Source organism: Lolium perenne, chromosome 2 (genome assembly GCF_019359855.2).
Source record: "Lolium perenne isolate Kyuss_39 chromosome 2, Kyuss_2.0, whole genome shotgun sequence".
In the NCBI taxonomy this organism is placed as follows: domain Eukaryota; kingdom Viridiplantae; phylum Streptophyta; class Magnoliopsida; order Poales; family Poaceae; genus Lolium; species Lolium perenne.
Window position 1 is genome coordinate 162,766,402 of NC_067245.2, and position 17,906 is coordinate 162,784,307.

A 17,906-nucleotide genomic window follows, 5' to 3' on the forward strand; every position below is an offset into this window, starting at 1 on the left:
GATGATAATGGATTCGAGTTCCCCTCGGCGGCAGCCATGGAGCAGCAGAATGTGTCCCTCTCCCGAGGAAGAAGAGGACTTTCACCTCCGCCGTTGCCTCTGAAAAATCCCTAATTCTGGCGTAACTTTTTCTGCGTGATATAGACTAATGTAAAAATAGGAGAGGCCGAGGAGGTGCTCGAGGGGGGAGTGGGCAGGTCCGTAGAATTGCTTTCCCATGGATGCCACCAGATTGTCGGATCAAACACAATATATTACATAATCTTTTTAAATGCACATGTACTCAACCCAATAATAATATGTGCAGATTGGTTCCAATAGCATAAAATCGTTGCCCATTTTCCCACAGTTAAGATACTCCACTTTTATTTGGGAAACACTATGCTCCACTTTTCAATAAAAATAAGGTGCTTGCACATGAAGATAAGCACCTTCATTCCATTACCCTACACGGCTAGACTCCTTTTTCCTTTTCACACTTAATTAAGCAGACAAATAGCTCCTCCTAATCATTTCGTAGTTTGACACCGCGTGCCATGGAATTCTCAACCTCAAGCTCTATTTATAGTCTTCCACTCTCAGTCACTGACACGCTCGATACGCACAATTCCATGCCTCCTGAGCTAGACTAAACGAATCCATCGATCGATCGCCGGCACGGCCGCGCGCATGCTGGATGGCGACGGTGAGGAAGCTGGTGGTGGAGGTGGTGGAGGCGCGGAACCTGCTGCCCAAGGACGGGACGGGGACGTCCAGCCCGTACGCGCGCGCCGACTTCGACGGGCAGCGCCGCAAGACGCGCACCGTGCCGCGGGACCTCAACCCGGCGTGGAACGAGCCGCTCGAGTTCAACTTCCCGGGCCCCGGATCCGGCGGCGTCGACCCCGTCGCCGGCGAGCCGCTCGAGATCGCCGTCTTCCACGACGTGCGCGTGGGGCCCAGCCGCCGGAACAACTTCCTCGGACGCGTCCGTCTCGACGCGCGCCAGTTCGTGCGCAAGGGCGAGGAGGCGCTCATCTACTTCCCGCTCGAGAAGAAGAACTTCTTCAGCTGGGTCCGCGGCGACATCGGCCTCAAGGTCTACTACCTCGACGAGCCCCTCGTGCCGCCGGAGCCTGAACCGACTGCCAACGATCCTCCTGCAGCCGATGCTGAGGCGGCGAAAGATGTGCCGGCGCCCGCGGACCCACCGCCGGTGCAGACAGAGGAGCCGAGCCCGCCGGCAGAGGTGCCAGCAGCAGAGGCAGCACAAGGAGCACCACAGGGAGCTGGTGACGAAGCCAGCACAGAGAAGCCACCGGAAGCTGGCACGACAGCGCCGACTCCGGCGACGGAAGATGCGCCTGTAATGAGTTCGGAAGCGGTGCCAGCTGCGGACGGAGCGGCGTCGGAGAGCCCGCCGGAAGAAGAGGCCCCAGCGCCTCCACCGATCCCGACGCCAATGCCAAGGCAGGTGCCGGTGCCGCCGCGTGCAGCTCCGCCACCACCGGACGTGCCGATGGAGCGATCCAAGCACGACCTGGTGGACAAGATGCCGTTCTTGTTCGTCAGGGTGGTCCGCGCGAGGGGCTTGCCGGCGAGGGCGCAGCCGCACGTGCGCGTGGCAGCCGGCGGCCGCCACGCGTGTACCAGGGAGGCGCGCCGGGGCGCCTTCTTCGAGTGGGACCAGACCTTCGCCTTCGCGCGCGACCCGAGCATCGACTCGCCGGGCCCTACGCTGGAGGTCTCTGTGTGGGACCTCCCACCCGACGCCGACGTCTCCGTCGCCGACGACCGCAGCTTTCTTGGTGGGCTCTGCTTCGACACCGCCGACGTGCACGCGCGAGACCCGCCCGACGGGCCGCTCGCCACGCAGTGGTACAGGCTGGAAGGAGGGCGCCGCCTCGCCGGCGCTGATCTGATGGTTGCCACTTGGGCTGGCACACAGGCCGACGAGGCCTTCGCCGAGGCGTGGAAGGCGGACTCCCCGGCATCGTCGTCGTCTTCAGCCGCCGCCGCTTCGCGCGCAAAGGTGTACGTCTCGCCCAAGCTCTGGCTCCTGCGCATGACCGTCATCGAGGCGCAGGACACGCTCACGGCGGCGCCGCCCCGCGATGCCGGCATCAAGGTGCGCGGTACCCTGGGGTTCCAGACCCTTAAGACCCGCACCACGGTGGTCACCCGCAACGGCGGGCCGGCGTGGAACGAGGACCTGGTGTTCGTGGCCGCCGAGCCGTTCATCGACGACGACTGTTTCGTCATCTCCCTCGAGGTGCGACACGGCAAGGAGGCCTTCCCCGTGGGCTCAGCGAGCATCTCGCTCGCGTCCATCGAGCGGCGCGTCGACGACCGGAAGGTGGCGTCCAAGTGGCTGGATCTGCTTCCGTCCGACGAGGCCATGAGGAAAGTGGGCAAGAGGACGGCCATGCACATGCACGGCGGCCGGCTGCACGTGCGCGTGTGCCTCGACGGTGGCTACCACGTCGCCGACGAGCCGCCGTACGCGAGCAGCGACTTCAGGCCGTCGGCGCGGCAGCTGTGGCGCCCGCCCGTCGGCGTCCTGGAGCTTGGCATCGTGGGGTGCAAGGGCCTCCTGCCGATGCGCACAGCCGAAGGCAAGGGGTGCACGGACGCCTACGCCGTGGCCAAGTACGGGCCGAAGTGGGCGCGCACACGCACCATCTCCGACAGCTTCGACCCGGCGTGGAACGAGCAGTACACGTGGCCCGTGTACGACCCCTGCACCGTGCTCACCGTCGGCGTCTTCGACGACCCGCTGCCGTCGCTGCCGCCGGACGGCGGGAAGGACGGCGCGTGCTCGCGGCCGATGGGGAAGGTGAGGATGCGGCTGTCCACGCTGGAGAACGGCCGCGTGTACCGAGGCATGTACCCGCTGATCTTGATGCTGCCCACCGGTGCGAAGAAGATGGGCGACGTCGAGCTGGCCGTCCGCTTCGCCACGTCCGGGACGGCGCTTGACGTGCTCCACATGTACGGCCAGCCGTCCCTGCCGGCGATGCACCACCTGCAGCCTATCCCGGCCATGAGCCGCGAGACGCTGCGGCTGGCTGCTGCGCGCATCTCGTCGGCGCACCTGGCGCGTGCCGAGCCGCCGCTGCGGCGGGAAGTGTCTATGTGGATGCTGGACGCGGCGGAGCCCCGCGGGTTCAGCATGCGGAAGCTGCGCGCCAACTGGAACCGCGCCGTGGCGGCGCTCTCGTGGGTGGCCGACGCGGCGCGGTGGGCGGAGGACACCCGGTCGTGGCGGAACCCGACGGCGACGATGATGGCCCACGCCGTGCTGGTGCTCCTCGCGTGGCACCCGGACCTCGTCGTGCCGACGCTCACGCTCCACGTCGCTGCCGTCGGCGTGTGGAAGTACCGGCGCAGGCCGCGCGCCCCAGCGCCGCACCCGTGCGTGCGCGCGTCCATGGCGGAGACGCCGGACAGGGAGGAGCTGGACGAGGAGTTCGACACGATACCGAGCGCGAGGCCGCCGGAGGTTGTCCGCGCGCGGTACGACCGCGCCAGGATGGTCGGCGCGCGGCTGCAGGCCATGGTCGGCGATGTGGCGACCCAGGCGGAGAGACTGCAGGCGCTCGTGTCGTGGCGAGACCCGCGAGCAACCGGGATGTTCGTGGTGCTCTGCGTCGTCGTTGCCATCGTGCTGTACATGGTGCCCATGAAGGTGGTGGCCGTGGTCGCCGGGTTCTACTACCTCCGGCATCCCATGTTCCGGGACCGGATGCCGGCACCGGTGATCAACTTCTTCCGGCGGCTGCCTTCTATGTCTGAACGTATCATGTAGGATGGATCCCACGAGCAGTGTCAGTGCGGCATGAGTATGGTCATGCATACTGTTCTCAGGGCAGGCGCCATGGACTGCAGCTCCGAGTTTGCATATTGTCGTAGCAATTTCTAATTTCTATGCTAGAACAATAAAATTTGTTACTACTACAGCATCGTTTAGTATGAAACACATGTCAGCCTCGCTTCAAGCCAGTTGTGATGATTCTATTTAAATTACGGTTCATCTTGCAGTGATCTTCGGGGTTACTACTACCTCCATCCTAAGGCTTAAGGCCTATATTTTTTTTAGAAAGTTAAACTATGTTAAGTTTGACTAAGTTTTTATCAGAAATTATTAACATGAAAAATACAAAATCAATATCATTAGATAGATAATAAAAATATATTTTTATATGGTACCTACAAAATATTATATTTGTTCACAAATTCTTCTAAAGATTTGGTCAAACTTTACTTTACTTGACTTTCTAGAAAAAAAACCTTAAGCCTTGGGATGAAGGTAGTACTCCCTCCGATCCATATTAATTGACTCTAATATGGATGTATCTAGACACATTTTAGTTCTAGATACATCCATATTGAAGTCAATTAATATGGATCGGAGGGAGTACTACATTATCGTTTAGTCAAGAAATCACCTTGAGGATTTTTCCTTGGCAGCATCATTGATTTCGGATAACTTTTCTTAGCGTATAATTTTGGGTAACTATGTTGGAAAATACTCCTACATCATTGAAACACATGTCAGCCTCGCTTCAAGCCACTTGCGATGATTGTATTTAAAGTTTTGGTTCTCTAAACTAATGATCTTTTAATGAAAAATTCTGTCAGGAAATAATACGTATGGAAAAACAGGATATTTACCAATACAAACTTGGCAAGTAACTTAGGTTATGCAGTGGCACTCTTGTGTTCTGTTAAGATGGGACTACAATCATCACACAAAATATAATCTAGCTGGTCACGAATTTACACGTAAAATATCAGCAGTGTGAGCATTTGGTTGACCAGTAAATGCCGCAGAGAAAATGTGGAAATAACAAAACAAAATCTGCAAACTAACTGTTTTTATCTGGTAGCACAGAGATCACCTAATATGACTTGGCAAAAATGGCAACTTCATCAGCTGGATTGCCAGTCATGAAGCATTTCTTCTCACCCTCTGGCTGCTCGAACGGGAAGCACCTGATGGTAGCACTAGTCTCTTCTTTCACCTTAAGCTCATCAGCGTCGCTAAAGTTTACAACAAACCGATCAGATTACAAAAAGGAAAATTAATTTTGAGCACAAAGTTTTCCAAACTTGACTTTACCTAGCTGACCATGGACCTCTTGCCCATTTTCCTTCGGCGATGGCCTCCTTCAGTTCTCCATATGAGCTTACATCAACTATGTTACTGCAGGGATTAAAAGGGATCATCTTGGTTAAGAAGAAAAGAACCCTTGAAAGAATCCATATGTTGGAGACAAGCACATAATTTCAAGCTTTTAACATTAAACAGTGAACACGCCTATGGAGAAAGGGTGGTACATGAATACAGAAAGCAGAAAATTGGACATAAGAATACCTATCACGAAATTCGATGGCCTTCTGTAGAAGGGATGCCTGAATTTCCTCTAGACGGCCTTTTATATGGTCCACCAATGTTGATGGTTCCATAGATACTCCAAACTCCTTTCCTTGCTTTCCAGGGACATCTCGCCTAGAAATCACGACACTCCTGTTTTTTACATCACGGGGACCTAGTTCAATTCTCATAGGCACACCCTGTTAAAACAATGGACAACGAATATGTCAACATCATAGAAACAAGAAGGGAAATTAACTGGAGCAAGGTGTGTTACTGATGTACAATGAAGACTCAGATACAGAAAATTAATCATTTCATCTTAATTAAGCTGGTCATTATGGTAAAGTGATTATTACTTTCATCTCATAGAAGTTAAACTTCCACCCGGGGGTTCGCAGCTCCGAGGCATCCACTTTGACTCTAATGCCTGCTTCCTTGAGAGTGTTTTCAACTGAAGCTACAGCTTCCATAACCACACCTTTCTCCTCACCCTTTTTCCAAATAGGCACTATTACCACCTGCATTAAACAAAAAAATATCATTAAATCCTACTGTCAAGTGAATCAGTTTGGATGCTGACAGCAGATAACACTAAACAAAATTCTGCAGAGAAAAGGACATAAAACTTTAATTGACATGTTTGTGAAAAACTGAATGTAGTTCCTCTGTTCGTAAGCACATGTTTTAAAAAACATTGACCAACGGGGGATCCCCTTGGCTATACGTTGTTAGATAGCTAAGACCTCTCGAGTGATTTTTTCACGCGGATAGCACCCCGTTTAGTCCGAGCGCTTCACCTGCGACTCAAACCAGGGAGGGCCGCCTCAAACAGCCTGAGCTCTTCTAGCCACCACCAGCGCTTGGTTCTCTTCGTAAGTACATGTTCTGGACAGTCTCTAATATGCAACTTCCTATGTTAGTTTAAAATAAAAACTACAATATTATAAGAATATCTTTAGTGTTATGAGGGAGATCTCGGGAACACCCAGCGTTCAAGGAATTGTGAAATTCCTTCATCTCACTGAGATCATCAACACCCAAGTTCTGCTGTCCCAAGAGGAGGATCAAATCATTGGAGGCTGTCAGCATCGGGCAACACATGGCGAAATCAGCATACTTAACCCTGTTTGCAGCATGGCTGAATCACCACTGTGGATATCGATTTGGAGAGGGTGGGGCGACTTTGAAGTGTAAAATCTTGCGGCGAGCAATTGTTGCTGGACTGACCCTCGTCTCGAATGACGTCCGCGGAACCAGCGTGTCTGCGCATTGTGTGATCTGGAGCATGAGACTATGTTCCACCTTCTCTCGCCAGGTATGGCACCAGATGCTCGCCAATTTCTCCCTGCAGGTCATCTGCTCCCCAGCCTACAGATGTCTTTGCTGACTGCTTCAAGACCACAGCTGATCATGCCTGCGCCGAAAAGCTGAAGGGAGCCATGTCTCTTATAATCCTCACAATGTGATGCCTCTGGAACCAGCGCAATGACTGCACCTTTCAACAATGCGAACCCAAAGCTGCTGTTATTTGGTTGACGATATTATGCAAAGCTCGGCTGCAGATGGTTGCCGGCCTGAAGGTTATCAGGAAAATGTCGCTGCACGCCTGACCCCTTGATGCCACGCTGAAGACTGGCTAGCTAGGTGTACAGTTTCAGTTTCTCTGTTGTTAGCTTTTTCTTCAGTTTTGCCGTTTCTTTTGGCTAGCCTAGGACACCCCCCTTTGTTTTGTTTACTTTCTTTTTCGTTCTTGGTTGTTGGCTTTGTGTCATCTTGATGTTTCTTCTAATAGAACACACACATTTGGGTGCGTGTTCGAGGAAAAAAAGAACGTCTTTATGACGAATCTAGTGACACTATTCTCACATAACCAAACTGATCATATATGTTATCAGTCAAAGATTGAAAGGTTTGGCGGCACACTTGTCAGGCATCATCTATTTCAGAAACAGAGCTAATGCATTTCTTCCAAATTTTCACAGGGATGCAGTATTAGTGAGTAAATACAAGAAAGAGGATCAGAAGAAGGAAAAGAATTAAGACAGATAGATGGGCCTGAGCTATGTGCACAAAGATGTGAGCAATAAGTGGGAAAAGACCTGAATGGGTGCAATCCTTGGTGGAAGCATTAGACCAGCGTCATCACCGTGGGTCATGATAATCCCACCAACGAACCGAGTGCTGATAGCCCAAGAAGTCTGCCAAACGTGTTCAAGTTGACCACTTTCGTCCATAAACTGCAGCAAATGGGGAAAATCAAAATCATGGCTGTAACTAAAGCAATATAATAATTCAGCAGACAAGAAACAATGAAGGTGACTCCAAATGCAAATCTGAAAGGATTGCAATAGGAACTTCTAATAGCAGCAACAACATGCAAATCCATGTTACATAACTGATCGAGTACAAGCAGCGTGCAAGGAGCCAAGAAACTGGAGATAGTTGGTAAACAAACAGCAACCTGTGTTTCAAAGGCCCGGGAGAAGTTCTGCCCAAGGTTGTGACTAGTTCCAGCTTGTAAGGCCTTCTTGTCACCCATCATAGCTTCTATAGTGTAGGTCCGATCAGCACCAGCAAATGTCTCCCGTTTTGATTTCCTGCCCGGAATAACTGGGATAGCAGCATGCTCATATGAAAATTTAGTGTATACATTGATCATCTGCATGGCCTGCAGAGTGATAAGAAATGGAGCCGCATTAGAACATTTCATTCTTTCAGATCTGTGCTGTTACATAAATGGTACTGAAAAATTAAGTGCATGAGCAAAAAGAAGTTGCACAAACCTCCTTCTCAGCCTCTTCAAGGGTGGCATGGGCTGTATGACCTTCTTGCCATAAGAATTCAAGAGTTCTGATGAATGGCTTAGTCCTCATTTCCCATCTTGTAACATTAGCCCACTAGAATAATAAGAAATGTTTAGTACATTGATTTTTTTTCAAGATAATTTACGGGCCTGTTGATCCAAGTCTGGCAATGAAGTTACCTGATTAATCATGAGAGGAAGATCACGATAGCTCTGAATCCATTTAGTGAACATATGATTTACGATGGTTTCACTTGTTGGTCTTACCTACAAAGCCCTCAAGAATGGAAGTGCAAAAGGTTCAGCTTTAGAGACAATCCACTAATAGAAGCATCGATCATATATTCATAACCATTTTGCCTACTGCATATTGTGGGCCTATGTCCAAAAGTCACAAGACTAGAGCAATGCATTACCACAAGCTTTTCTTCCAGTTCCTTTCCTCCTCCGATGGTAACTACTGCAAGCTCTGGACTAAACCCTTCAACATGACTGGCCTCCTTCTCTATAAATGAGTACGGTATGAACTGGTATACCAAAATAGGGTCACGGATAAGAAACCACAGATAGAGGGATGGCAAGAACAAAATATAGTTTGAATAAAAACGAGACAAGCTCTGCGTGAAGAAATGATCACAATAAATGTACAAAAAGCTTGGTAAAACAGACTAGCAATAAGACAATGAATATGGATCCTCATAATACTCTCTCCATTCCTAGATATAAGCCATATAGTTTCTGGCACGGAAATTAAAGAATGCGAATTTCGGAAAAATTACACCATGTTTGGGCAGGATTAACCCTAGGCAATTAACATGAGCTAATAGAAAACTTTTCATAAGATAAGAAACGTAATCTAATTTCTAAAAATATTGTCCTTACAAGTGGTGCCACGCAATACACCTTATATTCTGGACTTTTTCTCAAAAACTATATGGCTTATATCTAAGAATGGAGGGAGTATGTTTTTAACAGGGACATATGAAAATGCTTCCTCTGAATATGAGAACTTGTAAATTTCAGTTTCCAAGAGTCAAATTTTACATATTGGAAATATAACATGATTATTTCGAGACACAGCTAGGATTCATATCCTGCCACGTATCAAAAGAACAAAATCTCCATCAAGGCAACATCAAATGATATGCTCTTTCAGTGGTGGAGGGTGGAGCGAAATTCAAGAGGGGGCAAGCCTCGCACAGATGTTTGTTCCTCCTGGTCAACATTGTCAATCATCAAAATGCCTAGATCGTCAAGGAAATAGTACAGGTAAGGGTGCTCAGAGCTCAACAGGGCAACTGTTTCGCTCTACCACTGTGTACTTTTGGCAACTGTTTCACTCATGTACTCTCCTGATCTAGTATTTGCATGCAGCAATAGGAAGACATCTTCGATGAGCCTATAATCGCAATGTCGTCAAGGAGACGGACATAGTAATCGCCAATTGTTTCTTTCCTGTTCCATTGCCGGTCCGTACGAGGTATTCGGGAAAACCAGAGTCATTCTGTGCTCCAATGTTGTGTGGGAGTTGTATCTTATGGATCTTCTCCCACCAATAGGATCTCTACAGGGTAGCATCTTGTCCCTCTTGCCACCACGATAAGTCAAGACATAAGACTTTGCAAAAATATTAGAGCTAAACTAAAGTAAGTGATGACGAATTCGATGCATAAGACTTTGTAAGTTATAGTAGTAACAAGAGATAAATTGTGTTGTGCTAACCAATGACATATCCATCAAAATCGGATAATAGCATAGAACAGCAGGAACAAACTAACTTATTAATAAATCAAGACTTTGGCATTGGCACGAGTGCACAACAGAAAGAATAGTACAAACAGATGGGGATTATGATGTGCTTACCTGAGGGAAGTACATGTTGCTGTGCCCTGTCTCCTTGAACTTCACATTCAAATAATCCTACAGTGACAAATAAAATAACGAACATATTCAATTTCATACGTTGCACCCAAAAAAAGACTTTAAAATGCGAATAGAACAAGAGTTACAAATTAAACCAAAATGATATAGGCACAAACTTCTCAAATTCAACAATTAATTCAAACTTCACATCCGATGCAACCATGCAAAGCTACGAAGTTCACACCAAAGAGTATAAACATGCTAAAAGAACTGGCAGCGAATTACTCCAGACAAATATTCCATGGACGAAGTGTGTCATGCCAGGAAGTGTGAACTAGAAGCCTGCGTATGGAATCAACAGCAGGTCCAAGAAGCCAAGGAAGCGCTACCATTTTCACAATTTGCACATACATAAGAACAGAAGTAAGCTAACAGTTTACAAAAATGTTCAAGCATCGCGGCTTAGTAGCACTACCAGGCCACTGCCGTTTTCTGTTTACAGAAGCAATGCCAAATTCAACCCAACAAGCACAGGCATTATTAACGCTCGCCACGCGCAGTGTAGTAAGGAGGTCCAGGAGGGAAAGGAAGCGCTGCCATTCTCACAATTTGCACATACATAACAACAGAAGTAAGCTAACAGTTTAGAAAAATGTTCAAGCATCGCCGTTTAGTAACACTACCAGGCAACTGCCGTTTTCTGTTTACAGCAGCAACGCCAAATTCAACCCAGCAAGCACAGCCACGCCGCGCGCAGTGTAGGAAGGAGGACATGAGCACCAACCAACCTGGATGGCCTCCCAGATGGCGTAGCCGTAGGGGCGGATGACCATGGTGCCCCGCACTGGGCCGTAGTCGGCGAGCTCGGCGGCGGCGATGACGTCCGTGTACCAGGCGTTGAAGTCCGTGGACCGCGGCGTGACCTGCCCCTCCCTGTCGCCCCCGCGGGTCTCCGTCCGAGCGGGCGCCGCCGCGGAGGCGCCCGTGGTCGTCGCGGCGGCGCAGAACCTTGCGGCTGGCGCCGCGTGGAGGCAGCGGCCACGGTGGCGGAGCAGGGCCGCCGGCCTGGCCGCCGCCGGCGCGAGCAGCCGCGAAGGGAGGCGCAGCAGCGACGCCATCGGAGGGGATGACTGGTTGGATTGGGATGTGTGCTGGGGGCACGAATGGTTCCGCTATACTATCCTTAACGGGCTGGGCTTGTTGGGCTCTAACTGGGGATTCATATGGGCTTTTTAGTTTAGGCTTTGAGGCCCGGAATTGGACGAGGAAATCTACTCGCCCTTTTCCAGTCCAGCAGACTGGCCCTTCTCCCTCCTCAAAGAAAATAGCAGACTGAATCCCGCGGGTAGGTGGCAAAAAGGGGAGCGGCTAACCATTACCCGTTAGCGATGGTTTATAACCATTGCTAAGGGAAAATTGTTAATGGACCTGTTCCATTAGTTCCAAATTTTCTAAATTAAAAAAAATAGATTTGAAATTTGCTCAGATTAAAATTTTGGTTACTTTGAAATTTGTTCAAATTTGAAATTTTCTTAACTTTAAAATTTGTTCGAATTTAAATTTGTTAAAAACGAAAAAACAGAAAAAAGAAAAATTGAAAAAATCGAAAGAAAACTGAAACCCAAGAAAAACCAGAAAAAAAAATCGACAAAAACCAGAAAAACCCGAGGCCTACTGGCTCCCTGCCTATTGATGGGTCGTGGTCCAAACTCTTCCCGTAGGTGAAACCATGCGGGTGATGGTTTGTACACATCACCCGCGGGTGATGAATAGGATTTCGCGGCAAAAATTCACTATGGATTACTGTGGTCCATTGTGTTATCAATATCTCTAGTCACCCATACAAGAGCTTGTTGTAGTGTTTAATTTTATTCATACAAACGACCAATAATTGTCATCATCACTGTGTTATCAGCATCTCCTGGAGAAGGCATCGTATCACATAGCAACGAAACATGTTTTTTATCATCACCGTGGCAGTTCAATGCAGAAAGGGTGGAAATTTATTAGCATGCATTATCTGATGAAAAGGCACATCTATATATAAGCTATTGCCAACTATACATAGTATGAAAATTGTTTCATGCATAAACCCTCAGCAATGCACATTTGACAACCTTATTACTTGATTGCAACTTGACATCTCTTACCATGGGTAGATCGCTCAGCTGGAGCTTTTGTCGCTTTCTTTTGACCTTTTCGCCATTCCGTTGCTCCTTTGAACTTGTCTTTCTCTTTGTCATCTGTATTGACCTCCTTTTGGAGTTGACGTAACAAACTACGCGAGCCTCCCGATGAAGCCAACTGTTTTCAAGGAAATTTTGCACAAGGAAATCAATACAGGATAAGGTGGTAATCCATTGAAATTGTTGCCTATGAGATCGCCAATTATTAGTTCTTGCTTGCTATTGCTTATCCTTCAGATTCCTAAGAAGGCGCCAAGAAGTGGAGCAGAACCTCTGTCAACAAAGAATAAGTAGAGCAAAACAAAGTGGGGAATGGAAACCATGGTATCTGATCTTACAAGATTGCAATGGTGCAGAAACCAAGCGTTTCATGCTCATGAAGCTGCCATGTGCGGCCAGGCTATTCCGAATAACAAATGCGTGGCACCTTGGTTGGAAATTAATTTTGTCCCAAACAAGGAATCATGACTACAAATTCATGTTGTATCCATATTTAACAGCAGAGCTGAAAGAGGCGCCTACGATAATCACGCGAGTTGTGAACACCGCGCCTAGGGGATGGATACTCGCCATGCTCGTTGGCGAATATGATTTCAAATCTAAAATTGCTAAACTTTCTTTTGTGAAATTCCACCAATCTACCGGTAATCATCAACAATAGTCCAAAAAGTTATAAAAGTAAAACAAATTACAAATAGATTCTTTGACCACCTACCGAAGAATACAAGCACTAGAGCGAGCTATCCTCGCCCCTCCCTCACTCGAATCGGGCAAAGCTTGTCGCAGTAGACAGATGGGGAGTCATCGTGCTAACGCTCCAAAGGATCGGTGCACCATAGCAGTAACCATCGTCAAATATGAGAACATAGATCGGATCAGTTAGGCTTGCAACAACACCAACTAACACGATAACCAGCCAAATCCCATTTTTCAATGCATTTGTAGGTGATTTGCAAAGAAGAAAAAAACATGAATGGTCAATATGACTAAGGTTTGATTCAAGATTGCTTGGATGAACCTAGGTCCAAAGTGATTGTTCTTTGTTTCTCGTTCACAAGGAAAGAAACCCTAGCCGCCGTGTCGGCCCACGTCGTCCCGTAGGGGCAACTCGGGCGGAGAATCCCTAGCCGCCGGGCCTGGCCACCTTCCTTCCCCTCCGCCACCTTCGGTGTGCTCCGATGGGCAAAGCCCGTGCGGCAGTGGGCCGCGGCGGGGATCTCCTATCGCTTCGCGGTGCGGGAGCGGGCATTTAGCGCGGCGGTGGCGTCTTCTAGTCGGTGGCGGCGCAAGTTGTAGGGGTGGTTGGGGTAAGCGTGGACGGATTTTTCGCGGACGCCGGGACGGCAGCCCCAGGAAGGTGGTTTCGGCGACGCAACGTGCTTGTGTGTGGCATCTTGCCATGGCGGCGGGGAGCTAGGCTCGGGCGATGGCTGGTGCTGCCCTCCACGGAAGCGGACGTCCCGTGTGGTGCAACTCCGGCATCGTTGGTGGCGTCGCCGCGCTTGGCGGTGGTCTGCGGTTCTTTGACGCCCCTCCATGTCCTGCCTTGTCGGTGCTCTAGTGTCGTGGACCTGGAGCAGGGCCTTCTCTGCCTCCAGTATTGAGCGCGCCTCTAGCTCGAGCCGGCTGGGAAGCGGCATTGCTCGTCCCGCGGCGGGTGGGCATGCGGTCCGGTTGTGGGTGGTGGCGGCGGCAATCTCGTCGACTGGTCGGTAGATGCCGGGGTGGCGGCCCCGGGCTATGTAGCCGCTAATGGATTGTAGCGTGTTCGTATGTCGGGACAACGGCCCCATAACATGTGATGTTCGCTCGACGAGGTGGAGCTGCAGCGAGGCGCTGGTGGAGTGGTTTTCCTTCGGCTACAAGGGTGCCAAGGCAATCGACTCGGCTGTTCCAGCTCTCTAAGTTGGCACGACGTGGATGTCGGGACCACGGTCCTGAATGGTGGTTTTGGTAGGCGCCTCGGGGCCATCAGGGCATGGTGTGCCATGGTGTTCTTCCGTGCGGCGGCAGCAAGCTGCAAGGCGGGTGTGGCAACTGCGGCTTTTGCGGATGGGATTCAATGACTTGGCGGATGGTGAACTCCGCACGAAAGCACTACACCGACCTCGGTCGTTGCCGATGTCGGCGTCGTCGGATGTCACCCCCCTCGTTGGAGGCATCGTTGAGGAGCTCCTTCACCTCCCTTATTGTTTCGAGCCTTGGTCTCTCCGGGAGAAATCCTAAGCTTTAGCTTTTGCTACAGCGGGCGTTGGTGGCATCGTCGTCGTTTCCCCCCGGGGGCGTCGTCGTTTCACAGATTTGGCTCCCTTTGCTTGGCTTTTTGTCTCTCGACCAGGCGTGTGCGCGGTCTCGGGACCGGTGTGGATATCGGAATGGCATCTCCGAAGCTCTCGTGTTTCGAGTGGTGTGTCTTTTTGCTTGGGCGGAAGTGATATCGGCTCGTGTGGTGCGCGGCCTCGGGGCCGTTGTGTGGTGCAAGTGCAATTTTATGAACTGGCCGTGTAGGTTTGGCTATGTTCCTTAACATACCCATCCTCGGTTTTGGGCCAGTTTTTCTTATAAACTAGCCAGTGTTCCTCTTGCTTAATGAATAGGTTGCTCCAAAAAAAAAGATTGCTTAGCACACGGTAAAGGTTCCTCTTCGACTTTTTTTTAGTCACGGTACCAAACGAAAACGAACTTAATTATGTGCACCCAAACGCAGCCCTCCTTGTGGTTCAATGGTATCGTAGGAGGATACTTGAGGAAACTGCAACTCATGGGCTCATGGCACATCGGTCAGATCGGTGGCCGTGGCATGATAGTGATAATTTTATGGATAATGCTTGAAATCGGGCGACCGATTGGAGGCAGGCGATCGGTTGCCGCGACGCAGCGCGCAGCCTTCTTTTCCCGAGCGGTCGCTAGCCTCGGCCGACCCGCGCCTGCTACCTTTCTTTCTCCCGCATGTCCCTGATGCCTTTCTCTCGCACGTCGGCATGTTTCCTGTACACCTAGGCCTAGTCTATCACCTAGAGTCATACACAGCCTGAGAGGTGGCGTGTGAACTAGTACTACTTTGTCTCGTGCGAACTAGTATGTTTTCTTGCACGTACTATGGTTAAGAATATATTTTTTATTGTACATGGCGAGATATAGCTGCCATGGACCATGTTATAAATAAAATGTTTTCTTAAATTTATTAATAGTGCATACGTGCATTATAATTGTAACATACTACCAAAAAAATTGTTGTGAAGGCAGACGTGAGATGTCGTAACATTTTATAGGCTTTTAGTACAAGTTGTGTTTTCTCATATTTTTTGATGTTCCATAATTGATTTTAAATGTAACAAACTCTCACAAATTTTATTGAGAATTCACACATGAGATGTTGTAAAGGTTTTCTTGCGTTTTTTTACAAGTTTGTGTTTCTTACGACTTTTATGTTGTAAATGTGCTTGTAAATTGTAATAAACTTGTATGAATTTTGTTACAAATGTTGTATTTTTGGATATTTCAATAATGTTTACTTACTTTTTCAAATTTTGTAAACACATGCTTTTGTTGTAATCATTTATTTTTTGTTGTTGTAATAGTTTGTGATTTTTGTCACAAATGAACATTTAGAAAATATGTCGCATAACATATTTTTTGTTGTATTCCTTTTAAATGTTGTGAATTTTTTTAATACGATTGCCACATCTTTTCTGGAAAAAATGTTATGACAATATGTTGTAATAGTCTACTCATTTTGAAGGGGAGGAGAATTTTTATTGGAAATATAAGCCACCATATTTTGGTGGGATCCACCCGTGTGATCAAGAGAGAGCTGCCTCCTCCCACCGTGAAGGTCACATGGCTCAGCCCCATGGAGAAGTGCACACAGGACGATGGAGCCTGGGGAATCAACATGCATGCATTTGATCCCAGACTATAATTGCTATCCCTGGCCAACAGTAGCACTCCCTCGACGCATGCAGTGCGGCAGCGCGCTGAAAGCGACGTGACAACGAGCCTGACACAGCGCTGTAGTAGAAAGGGACGCCGGGATGATTTCAGACCATGCGATGCAAATCGGACGGACGCGGGAGCAACCGATTTCTGACCCGCACGTCGGGCGACTGACGCCTAGCATGCGCCTTCTATAGCTCGAATCCCTGTTGTTCCGGCTTGCAGGTACAGGAACTGAAAACATCTGCTGTCTATCTGTATGTATGTGCATGTACGGTGTCACCGTGTCAGAAATATCACAGAAATTATGAGCTCCTCCTTCCCACTATCAAGTCTTAAGTAGAGGCAACCGTTGACCTGTTTTGGAATCAGTCAACGTGTCACGACACTCTTGCTGATTCTGCAACGGAACATCCTAATCATGTCGCCTGATGTGTTCATTCTAAATATGTTTGGCACGTCAACTAAATATATGCACTAGGTTCCTGCGAGTCTGGGGCACTACATTGGAACTTGGAAGTACCATGGAAAAATTTATGTGCAATACAAGTTTGAATCGTCTGCGGCAGACTCTACTTGCAATAAGCTCTTCTCCATATGTATGTGCAGGGACAGTTCTGAAATATAAAGTATACACCATCCGCACAAGGAAAACACTAACTGTTGAATTGCAAGGGAAAGAAAAGAAGAAGAAAAAAAAGTGATTTCCAAATTCTATCATTCTCGAAGATTTCCCCCCAAATTATGCACCTTTAAATATCCAAGACCATACCAGGGACCCAAATCCTTGCACTGCTAGTAAAGTTAAGAACAGAAAATGGTTTCTGAAAATTCTAGTGTATGCCTAAACTGAGGAAGTGCTGATTATCCAGTATATGTCCCAATAGAACTGCTAGTGCAAAGAAACACGTATTTCACAGAAAGGACTAACAAAAATGGATAGAAGAAGACCAAGCTGATATGCGCATCATAGACGAGCCATTTACATTGGTGATATCAGAGGCAATATGCTCCCTCTCCGGGTCGCATTTGCCCGATGATGGTTTGAGAAGAGCAGTAACCCCTTTCCTCTCTTTTTTCTTCATGCCTAGATGTTCTCATGTTGTCGACTTCTCGCAGGTAGAAGATGGATTGACTGACAATTATCCTTGCAAATTGTCAAGTGCATGCTGTTTGCAAAGTGAGGTCAGGTTATCCTAATTTAGCTGATATTAGTGCACTCTCTGCAGCCTCACACGGATTATCTTCACTGATGGAATTTTCTTTTCAGATAGTACTTCCCAAGCAAGTTCGCAACACCAGATACATACAAGTGAGTGTATGTGTTAAACCTGTAAAAAAACATTGCAAAGAAACCAAACTATGTAGATTTGGCCAGGTTCGATATAGAAGTATATATGTCAATGTGGCTATTGAAGATAACGAATTGGCATGTCAAATTCACTGCAAGCACGATATGGGTGCTTTGTCAGTTATCCAAAAAATCTTAGTCCAGTGCTTTGCTAGTTATCCAAAAATTGGGTGAAGTAACAACCAAAATGTACAGAGAACTAGTTTTTTCGCCTCTACAATTTTCCCTAATACAACTGAGCATTGAATATCACAGCAACGGATAAATTTACAGATCTGAGAAGCCATATCACCAAATCCATACACGAATCATGCATTCTCCATTCCAATCAGAGCAACACCGTGTCACATGAAACAGCGCAGGAGATTACAAAATAAAAGAACAGCAAACATATGGAACGGATGGCAA

The 17,906-nt window shown here is 48.5% G+C and overlaps 2 protein-coding genes across 2 annotated transcripts; one reads left to right on the plus strand and one right to left on the minus strand.

Moving 5' to 3' along the window:
• The first annotated feature begins 498 nt into the window (after positions 1-498).
• Positions 499-4,019, plus strand: LOC127333884 (multiple C2 domain and transmembrane region protein 16). Its single transcript, XM_051360324.2, has one exon. The coding sequence runs from the start codon at positions 677-679 to the stop codon at positions 3,785-3,787; it is 3,111 nt and encodes a 1,036-aa protein (XP_051216284.1). The 5' UTR covers positions 499-676; the 3' UTR covers positions 3,788-4,019.
• A 629-nt stretch (positions 4,020-4,648) lies between these two features.
• LOC127333883 (proline--tRNA ligase, chloroplastic/mitochondrial) lies at positions 4,649-11,180 on the minus strand. Its single transcript, XM_051360323.2, has 11 exons — positions 10,814-11,180; positions 10,026-10,082; positions 8,579-8,689; positions 8,343-8,429; positions 8,143-8,256; positions 7,821-8,027; positions 7,459-7,596; positions 5,716-5,877; positions 5,357-5,556; positions 5,102-5,185; positions 4,649-5,022 (listed from the first exon to the last, which is right to left on the minus strand). The coding sequence occupies exons 1-11, from the start codon at positions 11,141-11,143 to the stop codon at positions 4,881-4,883; spliced, it is 1,632 nt and encodes a 543-aa protein (XP_051216283.1). The 5' UTR covers positions 11,144-11,180; the 3' UTR covers positions 4,649-4,880.
• Between the last annotated feature and the right edge of the window lie 6,726 nt (positions 11,181-17,906).

Coding starts and splice junctions, on each gene's coding strand:
- LOC127333884 (XM_051360324.2), top strand. CDS start 677: ATGGCGACGGTGAGGAAGCTGGTGGTGGAGGTGGTGGAGGCGCGGAAC.
- LOC127333883 (XM_051360323.2), bottom strand. CDS start 11,143: ATGGCGTCGCTGCTGCGCCTCCCTTCGCGGCTGCTCGCGCCGGCGGCG. Junction 5,878..7,458: donor CAAGGATTGCACCCATTCAG/GTCTTTTCCCAC, acceptor TGTTTAATGCAG/GTGGTAATAGTGCCTATTTG. Junction 5,186..5,356: donor GCCATCGAATTTCGTGATAG/GTATTCTTATGT, acceptor TAATCCCTGCAG/TAACATAGTTGATGTAAGCT.